This window comes from Platichthys flesus, chromosome 19 (assembly GCF_949316205.1).
Source record: "Platichthys flesus chromosome 19, fPlaFle2.1, whole genome shotgun sequence".
NCBI lineage: Eukaryota > Metazoa > Chordata > Actinopteri > Pleuronectiformes > Pleuronectidae > Platichthys > Platichthys flesus.
This window is the reverse complement of record NC_084963.1, coordinates 9,001,584-9,019,279: the sequence shown is the minus strand read 5'-3', so window position 1 is coordinate 9,019,279 and position 17,696 is coordinate 9,001,584. Positions and strand designations below refer to the sequence as shown.

General features: G+C 41.8%; 1 protein-coding gene across 2 annotated transcripts; it reads right to left on the bottom strand.

Moving 5' to 3' along the window:
* Positions 1 to 1,162: 1,162 nt before the first annotated feature.
* glis3 (GLIS family zinc finger 3) lies at positions 1,163 to 17,299 on the bottom strand. Of its 2 annotated transcripts, XM_062412183.1 has the most exons (11): positions 17,006 to 17,288; positions 15,655 to 16,104; positions 14,972 to 15,101; positions 13,772 to 14,885; positions 8,619 to 8,780; positions 8,378 to 8,488; positions 6,069 to 6,207; positions 5,814 to 5,886; positions 3,165 to 3,322; positions 2,454 to 2,627; positions 1,163 to 2,309 (listed from the first exon to the last, which is right to left on the bottom strand). In XM_062412183.1, exons 2-11 carry the CDS (start codon positions 16,019 to 16,021, stop codon positions 2,188 to 2,190), a joined length of 2,550 nt encoding a protein of 849 aa, XP_062268167.1. In that variant the 5' UTR covers positions 16,022 to 16,104; positions 17,006 to 17,288; the 3' UTR covers positions 1,163 to 2,187. The 2 variants fall into 2 exon arrangements, with proteins under 2 accessions (XP_062268167.1, XP_062268168.1); XM_062412184.1 differs by lacking the exon at positions 1,163 to 2,309 and having other exon boundaries at positions 2,474 to 2,627; positions 3,165 to 3,297; positions 17,006 to 17,299.
* Positions 17,300 to 17,696: the final 397 nt, after the last annotated feature.

Sequence of the window (17,696 nt, the reverse complement as noted above, 5' to 3'; positions counted from 1 at the left end):
TTAAATATAAATAAGCTATGAATGTGCTGCAAGTTGATATATTTTGCCAACTAGCATGAGCGGGGCTAAAACAGGATGCAGTGAGTAAAACAAAGGCAGCGTTTTTAAGAAGCTTGTCACTGGATCCAAAGCTTAACCAACCACCTGTGTCCACTGCGCAGCACTTTTTTTTGTTGGTTAGCTGTATTAGACAGATGCTTTTTGGAAAAGCTGTTGTTGTTGCTAAGCAACTGGTCAAACCCCGTCTGAAGACTGTCACTCTTTTGCTAAAGGATTTATTTTTAAGTAAAACAGTTTGTCCTTTAAATTAAAAAAAAAAAAAAAAAAAAGCAAAGAAAGAAAAACACTGCTGTCGAGACTGGAGCCTGCTGGACGTTCACTGATGGCTAATTAAATCTGTGATTTATGTGAAGTTATTGCACTCACAATTTGTATTGCTACCACAAAGTATCCCTCTGCTGTCACTGTAAACTTTGTCCTGTTTTGTTTAACACAAACAAAGATGGAGATAATGACTCTGTAGAGAGATAGCGACTTGGAGAATTAAACATTTTTGTTTTTGCCTGAGAAAATGTGCTTTGTAGTGTGGGGAATCGAGGCGGACCAATAAAGCAATATCACTTATTATCGTGATATAATTTTCATCTGTAGCATTATAAGTTAAGTCCCATATATATTGATATATTTTTTAAGAATTGTATAAATGGATCTACCTCAGATTTGTTAAATATTTAGCTATTTATCAAATGTGTAACACCACAATCTTCACGCAGGAGCAAAACTCTGTCCTCAAGCTTCAAATGAAGAGTAGTTATCTTAATAATGATCAATATCAATCGATATCAACATTTATCTCTTGATATAATTCTTGGACAGATCACCCAGGCTTAATAAAAATTGCTTTATAAAGATCAGTATCAGATAAAACTCACTTTTGCCTTCAATTTTTATTTTCCAGTGAAATCATTTCCTGTGGAGTGTCACGACTCTCTCAGTATGTAAAGGTGAGTGTGTGTCTTCTTTATTCACTGCACAGTGCTTTGCAGTATTGAAATGAACCTTGAACGTTTTCTGTATGGTAATGTTTGAAAAAATTGAATGTCCCAAAATGAATTTGGTGCAACTTCATATTACTGAAAGAAACAAGGTTATACAACTGACAAAAAATGAAAAATTATTTAATCCCTTTTCTTGATCTATTACAAATGTTAACAAAAGTGAAGGCCAAACAGCATTTCTTGCATATTTTGGTCAGTTTACCATAAAACATTTACCTCACATCGTATAAAACATATTGCTGTTGATCATCTTTCTTTTGTTTTGGGTTAATGGTGAACGTCAAGTCTCCTTTTTTTAAAACTTGTATGTGTGAAGGTTGCATGGTAATACAGCTGCAAGTATGGATGGGAAGTAAAAGTGCCCTGCAATGCAAAACAATGAAATAAAGGCAGATATAATCACCGTTACTGTTTCCTGATCTCAAGCAAGTTTTGCAGTCTACAAAAGTTCAATTACGTAACATTAATACAAGTGTCTGCAGAATGTACAGCACTTTGCTGCTTTCAAAAAGGGTCAGCTCTGAAAAGAAAGCAGTTCACAGCAAAAAAAATGAAATGCGGCCAATGATGGAGGCACAGCAGCCCTCATAGCACAGTGCTACTGTATATTCAGGTTGTGTCGATGAACGTTACAGCGAAATGGTAAGGCTATTCCTGTTACTATAGTTACAAAGCCTTGGTTCTAAGAAGAAAACTTGATAAATGATCCCTTGCATACTTTGCTGTGATTGCGGTGTTGAATATTTAGCAAAATGTCAGCAGAGGCACACACGAGCTGCACAAAAACCCGAAAAAGTAAACATTAAATTCTGGTCTTCTAAGTCGTTACTATACATCGATCCCGGAGCCAGAGTGTTGAGTCAGATGGTACATTTACAGAGATTTAAACAAAGAGGAGGTCACATAGAGGGAGACAAACTTATATTTAGAATGTGAGAGTCAATAACGTCAGTGCAATATAACCCAGGGAGCCGCATATTTGATTGTTTTTTATCATCAAATCTTTCTTTTTTTTTTCTCCGCTGAATGAAACTGCTGCTGTTCTCCTTATATTGACCGTTTTACATAAATGGAACAGGGACACAAAACGGTGCAAAGGAGCAAATACAAATCCCTCTATCGAGTGATATCATCCTTCTGTGTAGATGCAGGAGACCTGACTTGTGAAGTGGTCGGCCCCAGTGAAGAAATCTCCTCCCTGGAAGTCTTGATTAGGAGTCACATTGTGCACTTGGCTGGGGATATTAAACTCTGCACACGTGCACAGACAAACACACACACACACACACGCAGAAACCCCCACACACATATGAATAGACATGCACACCCACATATGCATGCTGGCAAATCCAATGGCAATAAGGGGCTATTTTGTTTAGATTGTATTTTCATTACCTGCAATGCACGGAAGAGTCGTTTGTGTGGTTGCCACCCCACAGGGATTATTGACTGCTGGAGCGAGGCTGTCACCAAAGGCATCAACTTGCATCAGCTGACTCGAGCCGGTCTCTGCTGTGATCCCGCCATATTGTGGAGGACAATAAAGCATCTTCATCTGCCCCGAGAGCTCTGCAGGGTAAATGAGAAATCCCCACTCTTTTATTCTTATACAGAGTAGTTCAATTGAAGGTCTATTGTCTCACTCCCTTAAATCATACATTGCGCGGCATCGGACCTCATAAAAGAAATAAATTGTGCATCCCGGCCTTTTTAAACCCCGTCTTTATCTCGCAGTTAAAACTGAACCTTGTGTTTCTGAGCACGTCGTCAACATCACTGTGGCTGTCAAGTCTTGGGGGAGGTGTAGAGGTGATGTCTATTTAAAGGTGCATAGAGTGAAGCTGCCTGATTCCGTCTAACTAGAAGATCACCAGCCACCTGCTTCACATCGTAAAGATATACTGCACAATTAATGTGCATGTGAGAAAATCTGTTCAAACAGATTGTCAAACCGCCCACACATTTGCTAATAGGCTCAGATGTGAAACTTGCACCATAAACCACTTTCAGATGACCCTCCCCCTCCAGCACAACTGTATTTACATCTTTGCAGCGGGTGTTTTGACAAATCTGGGAAATGCACGGATAATAAACTCATCCCAGTACCCGGATTGTGATCTGCGACATCAGGAGGCCTGCTCGGCTGCTCCAGATCCCGGCTGCTCTGCAGGGATGCCCCACTGGGAGGAAGGGGGAGGCAGGTGGAAGAGCAAGACCCATGCTGGTCCCCAGGGAAGAGCTGGTGAGGGGAAGGATCAACAAACCTGAAATATTTCAGACTGAATTAAGTACTCTGCTCCGCACGTTAAGAAAAAGAATAATGTATCTATTTAATCATTAACTAAATAATTATTAGGTAGTGTTTAACATACAGAATCATATAGTGCAAAAAAAACTTTAGAGAACAATAGATGATTTTTAGTTGTTTCATGATTTGGTTTATGGCACTTTTACGATGCAATTCATATATATAAATATAAAAAAATATATAAAATATATTTCACCAATATTAAAAATCATGACTCACTATATTGTGTAAATATATAAAATAATAAGGATTTTGTGCTGCAAGCCTTAAATACTGAGATATAACACATTCTAGAGGTGTTGTTATTGCCCCCGTTCTTACCCATCGATTAATAATGTCACCATCACATCCATTCATACTATTTTCAAAAAAAATGACTGAGATCAAAAACCTCCAAGATCCCGATTGTTCTCAGTGTTCGGCAAACAAATACCTTTATGAACCCAGCTCCGTACTTGCCACAGTTTCACACAAAAGCACAATGGCCAGTTGGACCACAAATAAATCATCAATCACGACCACAAGATTGATTGTCTGCGCTTGGAAATTGACAGAAGCGGCAAGGGAGGGACTCTAGCTGCACTTTATGATGCATTGTTGTCTATATGCACAACGTGGGCTGTGCAGTACAAGCTCATTCTTAACGTTTTCTAACACGCAAAGTCCTCTGCCTGCAATCTGTTATCTCATCACATTCTCATATAGATAATGGATCAAAGCTGCTCCTCCTGTCTTTAGTGTAATCAGAGAAAATCACTCTGAATAGACGAGCTAATTTAACATGTTATTCTCCCAAAGAAAAGTTAGAGACTTCTTCATGTAACTCATTGTTGAAGTAGTAGATTTAAATAGCGTTGACACCCCTGCTGGTAGGTCTGCCCATGTAACCCATTTGTACGTCTACTTGGCAACAACAGGAAAATTAAAGGAGCCAAAGTTAACTGTCAAAGTAGTGAACGACTGAACCCAAAGGAATCTCAGAAAAACGAAAATGGCTACGAGGATTTTACGATCGATTTAACATCTAAAAAAATAAATAATTACACTTCTTCTCCCACTGCTCCTTAAATGGCGTTTTTTTGGTTTCTTTTTTATGATTCACTTATTGAATTCCTCAGCCGCTCCTGTCGGTGGCTATAGCATCCATTAATACCGGCGGGTCGAGACCAATGAGGCAAGGCGAGGTCTGCTTTCACAGCCCAATTGTCTCCCCAGAATCCTGCGGTGAAAGCTCTGGCCTGCCGCTGATATGAGAACAATCGCAGCCAGTGAGGGAACCGCGAGCATCTGGCTGCTCCGAACGGCAGAAATCCTCTATCACATGCTTTGAAGTGTATAGATGAAGGGACGCCTTCCTATGGGTCGACCAGGGAAATGTGTTGCTGGCCATCCCGAAACTCAAATGCTTCTCACTCCCAGGCGCAGCACCCACCCACCCACACACACACATACACACACACACACACACACACACACACACACACACACACACACACACACACACACACACACACACACAACACACAAGAACAACAACAAAACACCAAATCCCAACCCTTTAGACTTTTTCTTTTTCCACCCAGGCTGCAAAAAAATAGCTTTTTTTTCCTTCTTGATGATTCTAATTATGAGCTTATAACCTTGAAACCATGACAACCGATGTTTAAATTGATTGTTTCAGTTCGTGAGGAAAGAAAAGAGAGAAAAGGAGATTTGTGAGGCATTTTAATCAGTCATGGTTTGAGGTTCTAACGGTGCCAATGGGAAAACAAAACGGAAACAAAAAAACAAGTTGGCTTTCAGAGTATAGCTAACTGCTCCAACTGTTGACTCTAATGTTGCTGCACATGTTCCCAGTATTTCAAATAGAAAAGGTTTTGTTTACTAATGGATTTGCATATGAATCCCAACAAAGTTTCTATTTTTACGTTGGCAAATAAACTATCTAGAATTTCCGCACATAATTTACTTTGTGCATAAATTGAAGATTAATAACAAAGTTTGAATGATTTATATTGGAGTGTATGATTTCCTCCACAGGTTGTTTTTCTCCTGTTTCTGTTTGTTTGTGTGTTGGTTTATTTGTTGGCAGGATCACACAAAAACTACTGAGCTGATTTACACTAAACTTGGTGGGTGGATGTAGCCCGGGATGAACCCAATACATTTTGAAGAAGCTGTGGATTTTTCAACATTTTCATTAATTTATCATAAACTAAGGCACAGATCTCTATTTCCACTTGTTTCGCAGTATATTTCATGATGGATAAATCCTTTTTACCATCACACCATTTCCTCTTTTCAATAGGATTTCTACTATAAGAACTAGACGATCACGTGTGCGACTGTTTGGCCTTGATGGAGGTTCGCACTCACTATATATGGATTATACGCTAAAGAATACAAACCACGACCGACTTAACCCGATCAAAAATAATCCTCAGTACCTGTAATTATCTTGTAAGGAGCCAAACAGAGTCAGGTGAGGATTGCCGGTGGAGTCGTGTCCCTGTGGAGCAGCTGAGGAGCAGGGATGACAGACACTTCACAAATCTAATAGATAAGCCTATTACGTGCACATGGTTGCAGGGGTGGGGGGTGGGGGGGGAGGGGTATTGTATCATACTATATGATTTATTCATCTAGTTCTTTTTATACATAAATAAAACGTATTAATGCAAAGAGTCCGACCAGAGACATACCGGAGTATGACTCATAGGATGCACCAGGGGACGGGTTTAAGTTGTCTGTCCTTGCCAGAGGAGAGAGGCTTGGTTGCAGAGCGTGGATGGTTAAACAGTCTGTCAACGGGTCCTGGGTCACACCAGCTGCAGATCTCATCTAGAGAAATGACATTGAAAACAAACAGCGCTGTCGTGCATGAACAGTTATTAGATTCGGGCATATTTTCCTTTTAATTATTCTAATGTAAAATATTACTTCACATTAGAATATTTTCAATTACCTATGTTTTTATATTATGCAGATTATTTCATTAATTTGTAAGATATCACAAAGTAAAGTCTTACACATCTGACTTCATTACCACACTTCCTCCAGCAAATCACCTCGGACACAAATTGTAAGATGTTAATAAATCTTCATTAGATCTGATCCTCGGACATAAAATTCAATGAGAAAGACATTCATTCTTATTGGATTAAGCAAAAAAAATATTAAATCTCGACAAAATCAAATCTAAATGAATCTGTGGCAGCGAGATTAGGCTTTTGAAGATGGGAATCTTGCAGGAAAACCAAACAGTTTTTTATCTCTCTTTCTACCTTCAATCAAACACAGACGGTGAAGACACAAGACGTCAAACACACCAATGTAAAGAATATCGCCAGGAGTTGGAGTTCATCTTACATTCACTCCACCTACAGAGTCACGAGTGGAATCACAATTACAATCAACATTTGTTACTTGAGTTTTTAATGAAAGAAGCTGTGTGTGTGGGAGGGACTTTGTAAAATGTCGCTTTTTTAGAAACTCCCACCTCTTTGTCTGTAGCTATGGTGAATTAACCCTCGGTAAGAGCTAAAGAGCATGAATCTCTCACTCACGTGTTGCTAATTTGTTACAGCGGCGACCAGAGTGATCTGAAAATCTGCGACACGTTGCGTGGCAAGTACAGCGAGTGACAATAATCTTAATTGTGTGTATTTCTGTGTGACCAAGCTCTTCCGTGTGTTGACCTCAGCTTGGTTGTACTGTATAAACTGACGAGACAGCTAGGTGGCTGTTTACATCTGACTGCACGCGCGCCGAGATGTTAGTTAATGAAAGTTAATTGCATTTTTTTCTGTGAGCAATTAAGTTGCCGAGCTCAGCAGAGTGGAATGAAGAGAGGATGTACACGGTATCACCGGCTGACAAATGAAAGCACAATGAAATGAAACGTTAACAGAGTGTCGATGCAGCTTTGAACATGAGCGTAATGTGGAAGCGACGCCGAGCACTTGAGAACATGGCTGCTGTGATCCGGCTCAAGGTCTCAAGTTAAAACTAATGAAACTAATCGGCTGTGTCTTCATGGTGTGAGCAGGGCTCTGACTATTTGAAAACCTTGGAATTCATTTTAACCCCCCCCCCCCGCTTTGATCAATACAAGGAGCCCACAGTGCGTCGAACGAGTCTGCACCCAACGGATTTCGGAAGTGCTGCGTCAGAGCACACTGAGCACAGCGGTCCGCCGTGTTCAACTTCATCAAGTCATGTGCAAATGACATCAGGCTGCCACAAAGTGAGCCCATTCAAATCTACACGCGTCAGGTCTGCTGCGCGATCGCTCTGTGCTCTGTTATTACAGATGTCAGATGACCGCACCGCATCATTCCTGTGTCACATTCTTTAAAAACCCTCACATGGCATTCTTAAGATGCAATGTTATGCCATTGGTAGAAGTAAAATGTAAAAAAGTCTGATGTGGTCATAGTAATGCTTTCATGAGCATTTGCAATCAATATTTTCCATCATTGTGCAATTTAAATTAAAACCCTCACTAAACATCTGCCTCTGGCCTCAGATTTGGGACCAGGATTAGCTCTCTGCAGGTGTTCACATCATGCAATTGTATAATTGCCTAGAAAAAAAGCCTTTTTCCATTTGTTAAGCTGTTGTTGACACGTGTTACTGTGATTGGCTCAGTTGTGATCAAAACAGTGATTTGACAAGCTCACAGTAAATGTATTAATCAACACAACCTCCAATCTGTATTCACCTGTACCAAACCCCTTTGTACTTCAAGCTTGTGCCTCAACATGAACCCACTTATAAATAATACACCTTTTACTCTCGTCTTTGTACTTTCTTTTTAGAACCGGACTCAATGCATTGTCTACATGTCTTTTACTATTTGTTACCTTTGTCCGTTACATTCAGCCCACTGTTTCCATAATCACCTGGGGTTTTTAAGTAGTTGAAGATACTCTCTGAAGAATGGAAATGTTTACTCTCAAAGAGTACTCCACCTGTAAAGATTGTGAGTTGTGTTGCAGAGATTGTGTACCTTCTTCCTTAAATGGCGCTCTTTAGAGGAGTGGGATTTCACGTGTTTCCTCAAGGAGCTGGGATCCGTGTAACGCTTGGCACAGCCAGGCACCTGGCACGCGTACGGCTTCTGCATACAACCACAGATATCATGAAAACTTAGGGACCACATAAAGACAAAGACACACACACACACACACATAGATGTACAACACCATCTTTATTTGCACGTGTGTCTGCCCAGCCGGGCTGCCACTCACTGTGTCCAGGTGGGTGCGCTGGTGTTTGGCTCGGTCACTGGAGTTGCTGAAGGCCTTGTGGCAGCCCGGGTGCTGACACGTGTAGGGTTTCTCCCCCGTGTGGCTGCGCAGGTGGATCTTCAGGTTCTCCAGCCGAGAGAAACCCTTCCTGCAGCCATCGAACTGTAACCACATGCAAACCCAGTCAAAGTCGATAGGAGCCCAACAAAAGCACTGGCAGAGCTGGGAACTTATTAGTTGGAATCGCTGCAGACAAAAAGGCTGCTGACCTCAGTGTGTGGGAGGGAGTGGAAGACGATGCAGCCTATAGATAGACATTACAATGGGAAACAAATTGGGTGATTTAATCTCAACTGAAACCCCAGCATGTGTTACATGATTTTAGTTTTAAGTTTGACAGGCAGCAGCTATTAGGAGCAAAGACGTGAGGGGGGTAAACATTTGGCAGGGACAGATGCATCTTTTGCTTTACACACTCGATTCAAGTCATGAGCAGAATGTATTGTATTGCATAGCGACATTGTTCTTAAACTTAAGAATTATTTTTTAGGATTTGTACTTTCCATGGTTCTTGAACCCTTTTGATTACAGTCCTGGTCTCTTCCAGGTAACTTCACTCTCATTTCAAGTGATAGAGAACCTAATGAACAGAGCCACATGCATGGCGGAAATCTGTCTTTTCTTCATCTAGTTTCCTAATTCCCTCTTATTTGTGTCCCCCTGCTACAAAATTTAAAACAATGTCAAAGCAAAACCTGCTGACACAGATAGAATCATGAGGCTTTGCACATTCATACTCAAAACTGTAGACTTTCCCAAAGGACAACACTGTCCTTTGGCCCGTTTTCTCGTCTCAAATACAAATGTTTACATCCACTATACTAAACGTCTTCTCAGCCTTTCAGGAACACCTCTCTGATGGTCATTGGTGTCACCAGCAGGGGTCAGTGTTCATACACACATCGACGTATTGTCATTTTCCGTTTTCAATCCTTTATCCTCGATCACCTTGACAGCAGTTGGTATCGGTTACAAAAGTAACTGTCACTTAAAGTGAGCTATTTTTAATGCATACACAACTAAGATTAAAGATTAACTGCATCCTACTGAAGACCTGGCACTCGCACTGTGTCGTGAGAACCAAGAAAACACAAATATCCCACTTTTCTTTTTTTATCCATGCGACTGCGATGACTTCACTGGAGAAACACATGAGTCATCCAAGCTTTTTTAAGGCCAGGACCTTACTCTCCCTCTTCCCGCTCTCAGGGGGGTTTGGAATTTCCTCACTAAATGTTGTGGAGGAAAAAACAAACACACAGAGCATGTCCAATTCTGTTATGTTTCCTTCAAGACTGGATTCCTCACATTCTCATACCTGCAGGTCATCACAGCCAGGGCCAAATTAAAAACTCTTCTCTCTCTTTCCCATTAATAATTCACTTATAACATTAATTTACATTCCACAATGAAGTGCCTATCATTCCTCCCTCACAACAGGGCTAATTTATCTATTCTCTGGGAAAAAAATTAAGATGTTTCTGAAATTGTACTCGCTGGTAAAGATTTTTCACTTTTAGCTGAGCCCTGTCTGCAGCCAAGCGATTGTTATGAGTCAATATCCTGGCAATCATCTTTTGAACAATGAATGGACTGCGGTTGTATTCTGGAAATGCCACAATAGCAGAGGGTCTCGGGTTGATCTGCAGTGAATATGAAGTGTTCTCGGCATTTTGTTGAAGCAAATGGACTAAATTGGAAACTGAGCGGTTGAGTAATGCAAACTGAGAAATGCTTCTCTTAACCTCTCAGCCTTTTTCCCCCCAAACACACGAGAGCAAATCTTCCATCTGAGCGCTCTTTTCCGATTCTGTTGAAGTCGATGCATTCGAAAAGTTCCGATCCTTGATATAAACAGAAGAAATAACAGAAAACCCTCTTGGCTGAAGTTTGGCAAGAAACCCCCCCAGCACAGGCCGAGATAAATGGCCTCTCGCAGCCAAAGTGGAAGCACAAGCGAGAACCAACATGAATCTAAAATACTGCCAGGACTCCGGGACCAGCCAAGGGTACGTAACTGTGTAACTCTCTCTCTCTCTCGTGCTCATAAAGCACGGAGGGCTCTTTAGTTGGTCGCAGGGGACGTTGGGGGCTGAAACAGAAGCAGCACGGCTCCTCAGTGTAGATCAGTGTTACAGCCAGCAGCTGACAGGCCCTGGCAGGTAGACTCACACCCTGGCTGCTGTGTGATGACAGGGACGGTCTGTGCCAGCAGCGTCCGTCCAGTGCCCAGTCTCACTCTGATGTCAGTTCACTCTGGACCACACTCCTCTCCGTTGCACCACTGATATCTCTCTTTTCTTTGGTCTATTTAGTTTCAGCTGTTTCCTCAAACTTTACGTTTTCAGATGGACTATGAGATAAAACAATAACAGTAATTACCGCTGCATAATTTCAATCAATAGCAAAAGTCTTTTGATCAACCTCAGATTTTTCAAATGTTTTGCTTTTTTTTCAAGAGTTTGTCATTCTTTGCTCATAAAGAAGAGTTTAGAACAACAACCTTCACTGAGGAGCATGAATCAGCCTTAAACTTAAAATAATTAATAATGTGAATACTTTTTATGTTGATATAATTTTTTTTCAAACTTTTTCCCTAATTGTTTTTAGCTATTACGTCCTTGTTATTAATCAGAAGGTATAGTTTTGAGACATCCTTAAATTACACAAAAAAACGTTTTAATAAATTAAAGCACAATGTAATTTAATGATACCGTGAACGAGCCTTTAGCAGTGCCTGCAATACTCCAATATAATAATGGACAATCGTGATTCAATCATGAACACTTAATGAAACACAATATAATTTAGATTCAATTTGGAACATATAACGATTTGTTTACTGAAGCTGAATAATAGTAAAAGTGAATTCCAGGTATTGGAGCAAAAGTTCCCAGAGGCGAAACCAAGCAAGCAACTAAATTGTTGTCAAACCTGAAATCTCAGGCTTGACATGAGTAGGGTTTGAATTACAAGCAGCTCAAATATGGACATATTGAGGATTAAGAAAGAACAAAGGGTTTTAATTCTCATTTTATGCAAATGCTCTTGTTGAACATGGCATTATTAATTAAGTATGAAGTAAATCGCGATTAGCACAGTAGTATTAGCACAGAGGGATTGGGTGTAAACTATTGAAAAAAATCACAAATGATAAGCTGACTCACAATGATGAATAGTGGAATTTTGCTTTGTTTGAGGTCTGAGTTCAAAAGAGGCTTTTAAAACCTTGTGTGTTTAAATCAGGACGTGTTATCGTGATGTTCAATCATCACTGAAACAGATTGTGAAATGACAAGTACAAGTCTGGGCCTGTCCTTTACGTTCCCTGTGTAACGAGAGCCGCCTCATTGTCCTGTTGCCGTCTCGCGCCCGTTTCTTCTATCGGGCGTCAGTTTGCTCACCTGCCAGTCGTTTCCCTATGGCTCTATATCTTTGTGCAGTTGTGTACTCTGAGCGGTGGGTTTTTTCTCTGTGTAAACTCAGAATCTCTAAAAATACACGATCGTGCTCGTGGTTATGAAATTAACCTCCGATGTGACCTAAAGAAAATCAGAAGTTTCTCATTTATTTTCTCTCTTTAGTGAAAATCAGCCTGTTGTCCACCGAAACACCGACTTTATTTGACTTCCATTTTTTGGCCACAGGTTGTTTCCACGGATACTTTTCGTCCTTTACTGAATGATGACATGCAACACAGACGCGCAGCCAACAAAATGTGGCCCCATGGCAACAGAGTGGGCTTCAGCTAATAAGTGAGTAGCGTGGTGCAAAAGGTTGACTGCAGGTATGCCTGGTGTTAATCATTGACTTGTTCAAAGCGCGTTTGGCAAGTGGTTTGTCAATTGCTCACCTGATTCTCAAGTATTTTCCCAGTGGGGGTTAGAAAAAGACCACTAAATGGACCAAAAGTTGTTAATTGTAAAAATGTCAACAGCTATTAAACGGATTTCCATGAAATTTAGAGCAGACATTCTTGTTTCCAGACAATAAATCCTGATCACTTTCATGTGTGGATTTCCATGAAATTTGATTTATAGATTACCCAGACAATGAATTTTATGATTTTATGATTTTCACTTATCTGGATGTATCAACTGCATGTATTGGATCAGAATATATATCATCCAGCCACACTGCCAATCAGATATATTGAGTTATCTAATTTTTCATTTAGTGAAATATTGCAGCAGCTAAAATTACTGTGAAATCAGGTGCAGATATCAATGGCTTGGTTTAGTAAGATTCCTAATCTCTACAGTGATCACCTGATATTGAATGTAACGTCACAAGTAGGTTGTAACTGCTGTTACCTCATCCAAAGAGTTTATGAATGATAACATTGCAAGAAGTGTCAGCAGGATTTCGCAAAACTAAAAAAACGTTCACATCACAGACAAAACCAACAAACAAACTAAAGAGATTTAATTAAGTTGCAACACATATGAAAGAATTAGACCGTTCCATCTTGGAGAGACAAAGCTAACAGTTCGTCAACAACAAGGCCCGTGGCTAAATGCCAACTGTTTGGCCAACAGACCTGTAGAGAGCCAGACTGTGGGGCATCACCTTCCTAGAACAACAGCCAAGTTCTTCAGACGGTGGCCGGGCGAGCCCCCTGCTGCGGCTGACAGGCTCAGTGGCTGCTAGAGAGCCACGGTGCCAGATCTAAAGTGCCGGGCCTCCTTTGTGCAGATTTAACAGCTACATAATTGACTCAACTCCCACGTCAATTATCACAGCGCTCGGCTAATTAATCCATGGCCGAACCTAAGAGAAAAGAGGGGCCATATTTCTGATCTAAACCTTGGTCATAGAAAGCGCATGAAGGTTTTCTTCCCCCCCGAGCTTTGGATATTGTGTCTCTGAATCGAAAACTTAGAATTGAACTCAGTGAGCTCCTCCGTGTTCCTGCTTTGACTGCATACACCCAGCCCTCTTACAAATGGCTAATGAAATTCATCTCATTGAGAAAACGTTGTGTGTTTAGAAGGTGAGATAGAATATGGAATATTTTTTCTGATATGTAGAGGTCAGGCGTTATAAAGAAATAAAGTTGCATGAAAAGAGACGGTTGTGATTGCATGCTGTACCGTGCACTTGTTGGGTTTCTCTCCTGAATGGACCCTCATGTGGATGAGAAGCTTGTATCGGGCGTTGAAGGGCTTGAAGCTGCGTGGGCAGCCCAGCCAATAGCAAGTGAAATCCTCGGCCTTCCGCTGATCCACATGCAGCTTCTCTATGTGCCTCACCAGCTCCTCCTTTCGGTCATACACTGCACTGCAGTCCAACCACTTGCAGCACAGGGCCTCATAGTCCTCCAGCTCTCCTTCTTCTTCCTCCAGCATTGGGACCTGGGGTAAAAAGCCCATCCCGTGCCTTGGAGGAAACATTGGGTCATGAGATGAGGGTTTTACTCTGCAGTGACGGCTGGAGAGGTGAACATGCTGGTGGGAATGGTAAGGTGGCGGAGGCCCCTGTGGAGCTGTGGTCAGCAGAGCTGGCAGTAACTGTGAAGGTGTCAGCAGGTTGTTGGAGGTTTGGCTGCAGCTCTCTAAAGTTCCCCCCCGTGCCCCACCGTCCTCCGGGAGGCACTGCTGCTCCACCACCATATTAGCCATCTGGCTCTCCAGACCCCCGGCCTCTTCGAGCACCTGCATACGGCCGCACACTGTCTGTGGGGCCGTGGCCCTGGAAAAGCCTGGCATGCCGTAGGGATGGGAGTGGGGGATACAGCGCCCTTTCACACCCAGGAAGTGACCATAACCCTCAGACTGGACAGGTGAGAGTGTGGAGTGGGAGGCTGGAGAGCAGCGGGAACCATTGATATAAGCCACGAGTGAGGTGGGGGACGTGCGTATGATTGAGTTGAAGTCAGTGCCCATGACGTCTGACAAAGGCGACATGGAGAGAGCTCTTTTCTTGGCATGAGACGCCCTGGGGCTTCCAGCGTCAGCTGCAAACAGGTACGAAGGCAGGGACGCGGAGGTGCTCGTGCCTCCCGATACGGTTTTGCCAGAGATGGCCGTGCCCGGTGAGACGCTGAGCTGCTCCCCTCCCTCGCTGGCCTGGGTGGAGCACTGAGGTGGTCCCAGCGGAGGGAGCACACGGTAGCCATATGGCCAGTCATGTCTTCCACTAAACACTGACTGTGTTTCACACAGACTGAGGGTAGTGGATGCCAGGGATTCTCTGGACAGTAAGGACCTGAAACACATTGTTGTTATCCACTTTAGTAACACTGTAAAGGTTTAGTGAGCTCATCATCGTATGCTGAAATTGATATAACCCACCTGGCGTCCGTGTGGGGAACTGTTACACCATGTAAACTGGGCGGAGGAAATGTCTGGCCTCTGACAGAAGTCCCTGTCGGGTTAGCAGCAGCCTCCATGGTGTGTTCAGACACGGGGCAACATGCTGGACCTAAACCCCAGAATTCAGAAAAAAACCGATCATCCACATGAGAAACACCATGAGGTTACAACTTACACAACTTTCATCCACATTCAACAAATCTCCACGAATCAGTTCAGAGTGTTAACAAACAAGTCACGGGAAAAGATATTAAATTCTCATTAAAATTAAAAGCATCACATTTATTCTGCTTTAATAAAAGTTTATACAGTAGATTGTGGAATTCCCCTCCCCCCCGGCCACCTCCTGCTCGGCCTGAGACTCTTTCTGCTCTGTTAATCACAAATGAGCTTTTCACCTCCTTCCACTTTTCCGCGGTAGAAATTTAAGGACAGCCTTTATGCTTGGTTAATTATCAATAAATAAGAGGCCGAGAAGTCGAGCGGGGAGCCGGCGAGGGTTGTGAGGAGCACCTTGGGAATGAGCTGAGTCTGCCCACCACATCGCTCGGCCAACCTTTATCATTTTATTAGATGAGTGCCCTGATTTTGCTGATTACGTGCAGACAAAGGGTGTGTTGAGTTACATGCTGAAAGCTGCAGTGTCAAAACTTGTTTTTTACCATTGAAGCTGCTGTTTGAGGAGCCCGGTTTCGTCCGAGTGGTATTTGTCACTGTTGTGGTGGGAGGAAGATGAGTAGGTACTTGCGGTTGTGGGGAAGCAGTGGGAACGTTTAGATGTTTCCCATAATTCAGCACCTGCCTGCGGAGGCTCAGAGTTGGCAGAACCACGAGGCTCCTGCTCTGGTTCCCAGAGGCCAGGGAGTGGACGTCTCCTTTTTTAGCAGTCTCCGCTCCCGAGGAGGGACTCTGACTGGGCCGCGGCGAGGGGGACATGGGGAACCTGATGGACTGGTGTCCCGCGATCATGCTCAGTGACGGGGACACGTTGCATGGAGACACCAGGAGCTGGCAGCCCTTTCCGCTCATGGCTGAAACGTTTTGTCAGTTGAACTGTAGTTGCATATCAAAAAAGTAGCTTTACTCAAGATCTGGTAGTACGCAGCTCATACCTGTTGATGATATAGAGACAAGAAATCTTAAAAGTATACAGGGCATTTATTAAGAGGTTCTACGCTCCTGAGGAAATCACAACTGAACTGTCGCAATTCATAAAATTAGTTTTATACAGGATAGTACACAGCTCTACCTGTGGGTGAATGAAAATCATAAAAATGCACAAACTGAACTTTCTTTTCTAATTACTATTAAACCCACAATGCACTTTCTTCATGCCTTGAAACTTCAGGAACCACTCAACCACAAACACTGTAACTCTGCATTGTACTTAACAAAGTCCTTTCAGGTTTAAAACATATCGATAACTATTAGTTGGTCATTAAATAGTAAAAAATGAAATAATATAGAAAAAACAAAAATACATAGAATTATGACAATTAAAATTGTATTAAAATTGTAGAAAAAACTATGATAATATAATAAAATACAAAAATTAAACAATAATAACAGTCTATTGGATAATAGTGAAAAATATGATATAATAAAATTGAAAATGTATTATGATAAAAAAGTGTATTCGAAAATAATGATACGTATAAGCGTATAGAAAATTATTACATTCAAGGAGTATCTCCACAAGAAAAATAATTGTATTATGTCTTAACTTGTTAACTTCTTCTTTAATAAACAACATGATAAACGTAAGCAGCTTTTTTCTACAAATCAAGTTTTGGCTGTAAAATTATGTTTTTAACTGAGGTCTGTAGATTCAATACTTCATTGCCATATCAATAAAGTTGGAATTTGTATTATATATAATACATATAAATAAGCAGGAATTAAATGTATTTAATTCAAAAACTTTCTACCACAGAACAGTCCACTTAATGAAACAATATATCATGACCTTTACAGTCAACTTTTTCATCCCAGGAAGACGCGTAAACTTCTTACCTGCTGTAGTTGTCAACACTTTCTCAAGAGTGGTGCGTCAGGTCGGGACGCGTGTGTGCGCGCCAGTGCGCGGAGCAGCGACTGGGACTTGGTCTCTGGCTGCAGGACATGAGCTGTGGTCTGGTTCCGAGCAGACTTGGTGATGGTTGTTCTCACTGAGCCTCAGAGGAGGAATGTTTGAGCGTCTCTCCTCCTCACCACCGCCACCAGCAGCACATCCACCTCCACCTCTCTGTCACCAGGAACTACTGTTCTCTACTCCCGGCGCCCTTTTGCCCTTCACACCGGCTTCGTGTGGACTTTCGCACTAAAAAGTAAATAATTGAAGACTTTTTATATTTTGAGTCGCAGGTTTGTTGCTTGCTCCTATTTTGCGAGTGCTTATTGGAGGCAGTCTTCAGGTGAGCGCGCGTGACATCACGTCACCATGTGAATTTGAACTAGTGGCATCAGAATCAATCAGCTGAATTTAGTTGTGACAAAGTTTAATGAAGTAGTATTAAGATTCTATATTAAAAATATAAAGCTTTTCAAACCCCTTTTTATTTATAAGAGCACATCCCACTTGTGTCAAAAGTTATAGGACAACAATTAAAGTCTCATTTTTTTAATTTGGCTTCAGACTATTTGTTTAAAGAAAGCTCTGTACTGACATGTGAAAGAGTTGTGGGTATAAAATAACAACTACAAT

What these genes read in the sequence shown, in the direction of transcription:
- glis3 (XM_062412183.1), bottom strand. Translation starts at nt 16,021, where the DNA reads ATGAGCGGAAAGGGCTGCCAGCTCCTGGTGTCTCCATGCAACGTGTCC. An exon ending in CTCAAACAGCAGCTTCAATG is followed by an intron (nt 15,102 to 15,654) that starts GTAAAAAACAAG and finishes TCTGGGGTTTAG; the next exon opens with GTCCAGCATGTTGCCCCGTG. An exon ending in AGCGCCATTTAAGGAAGAAG is followed by an intron (nt 6,208 to 8,377) that starts GTACACAATCTC and finishes TCATTTCTCTAG; the next exon opens with ATGAGATCTGCAGCTGGTGT.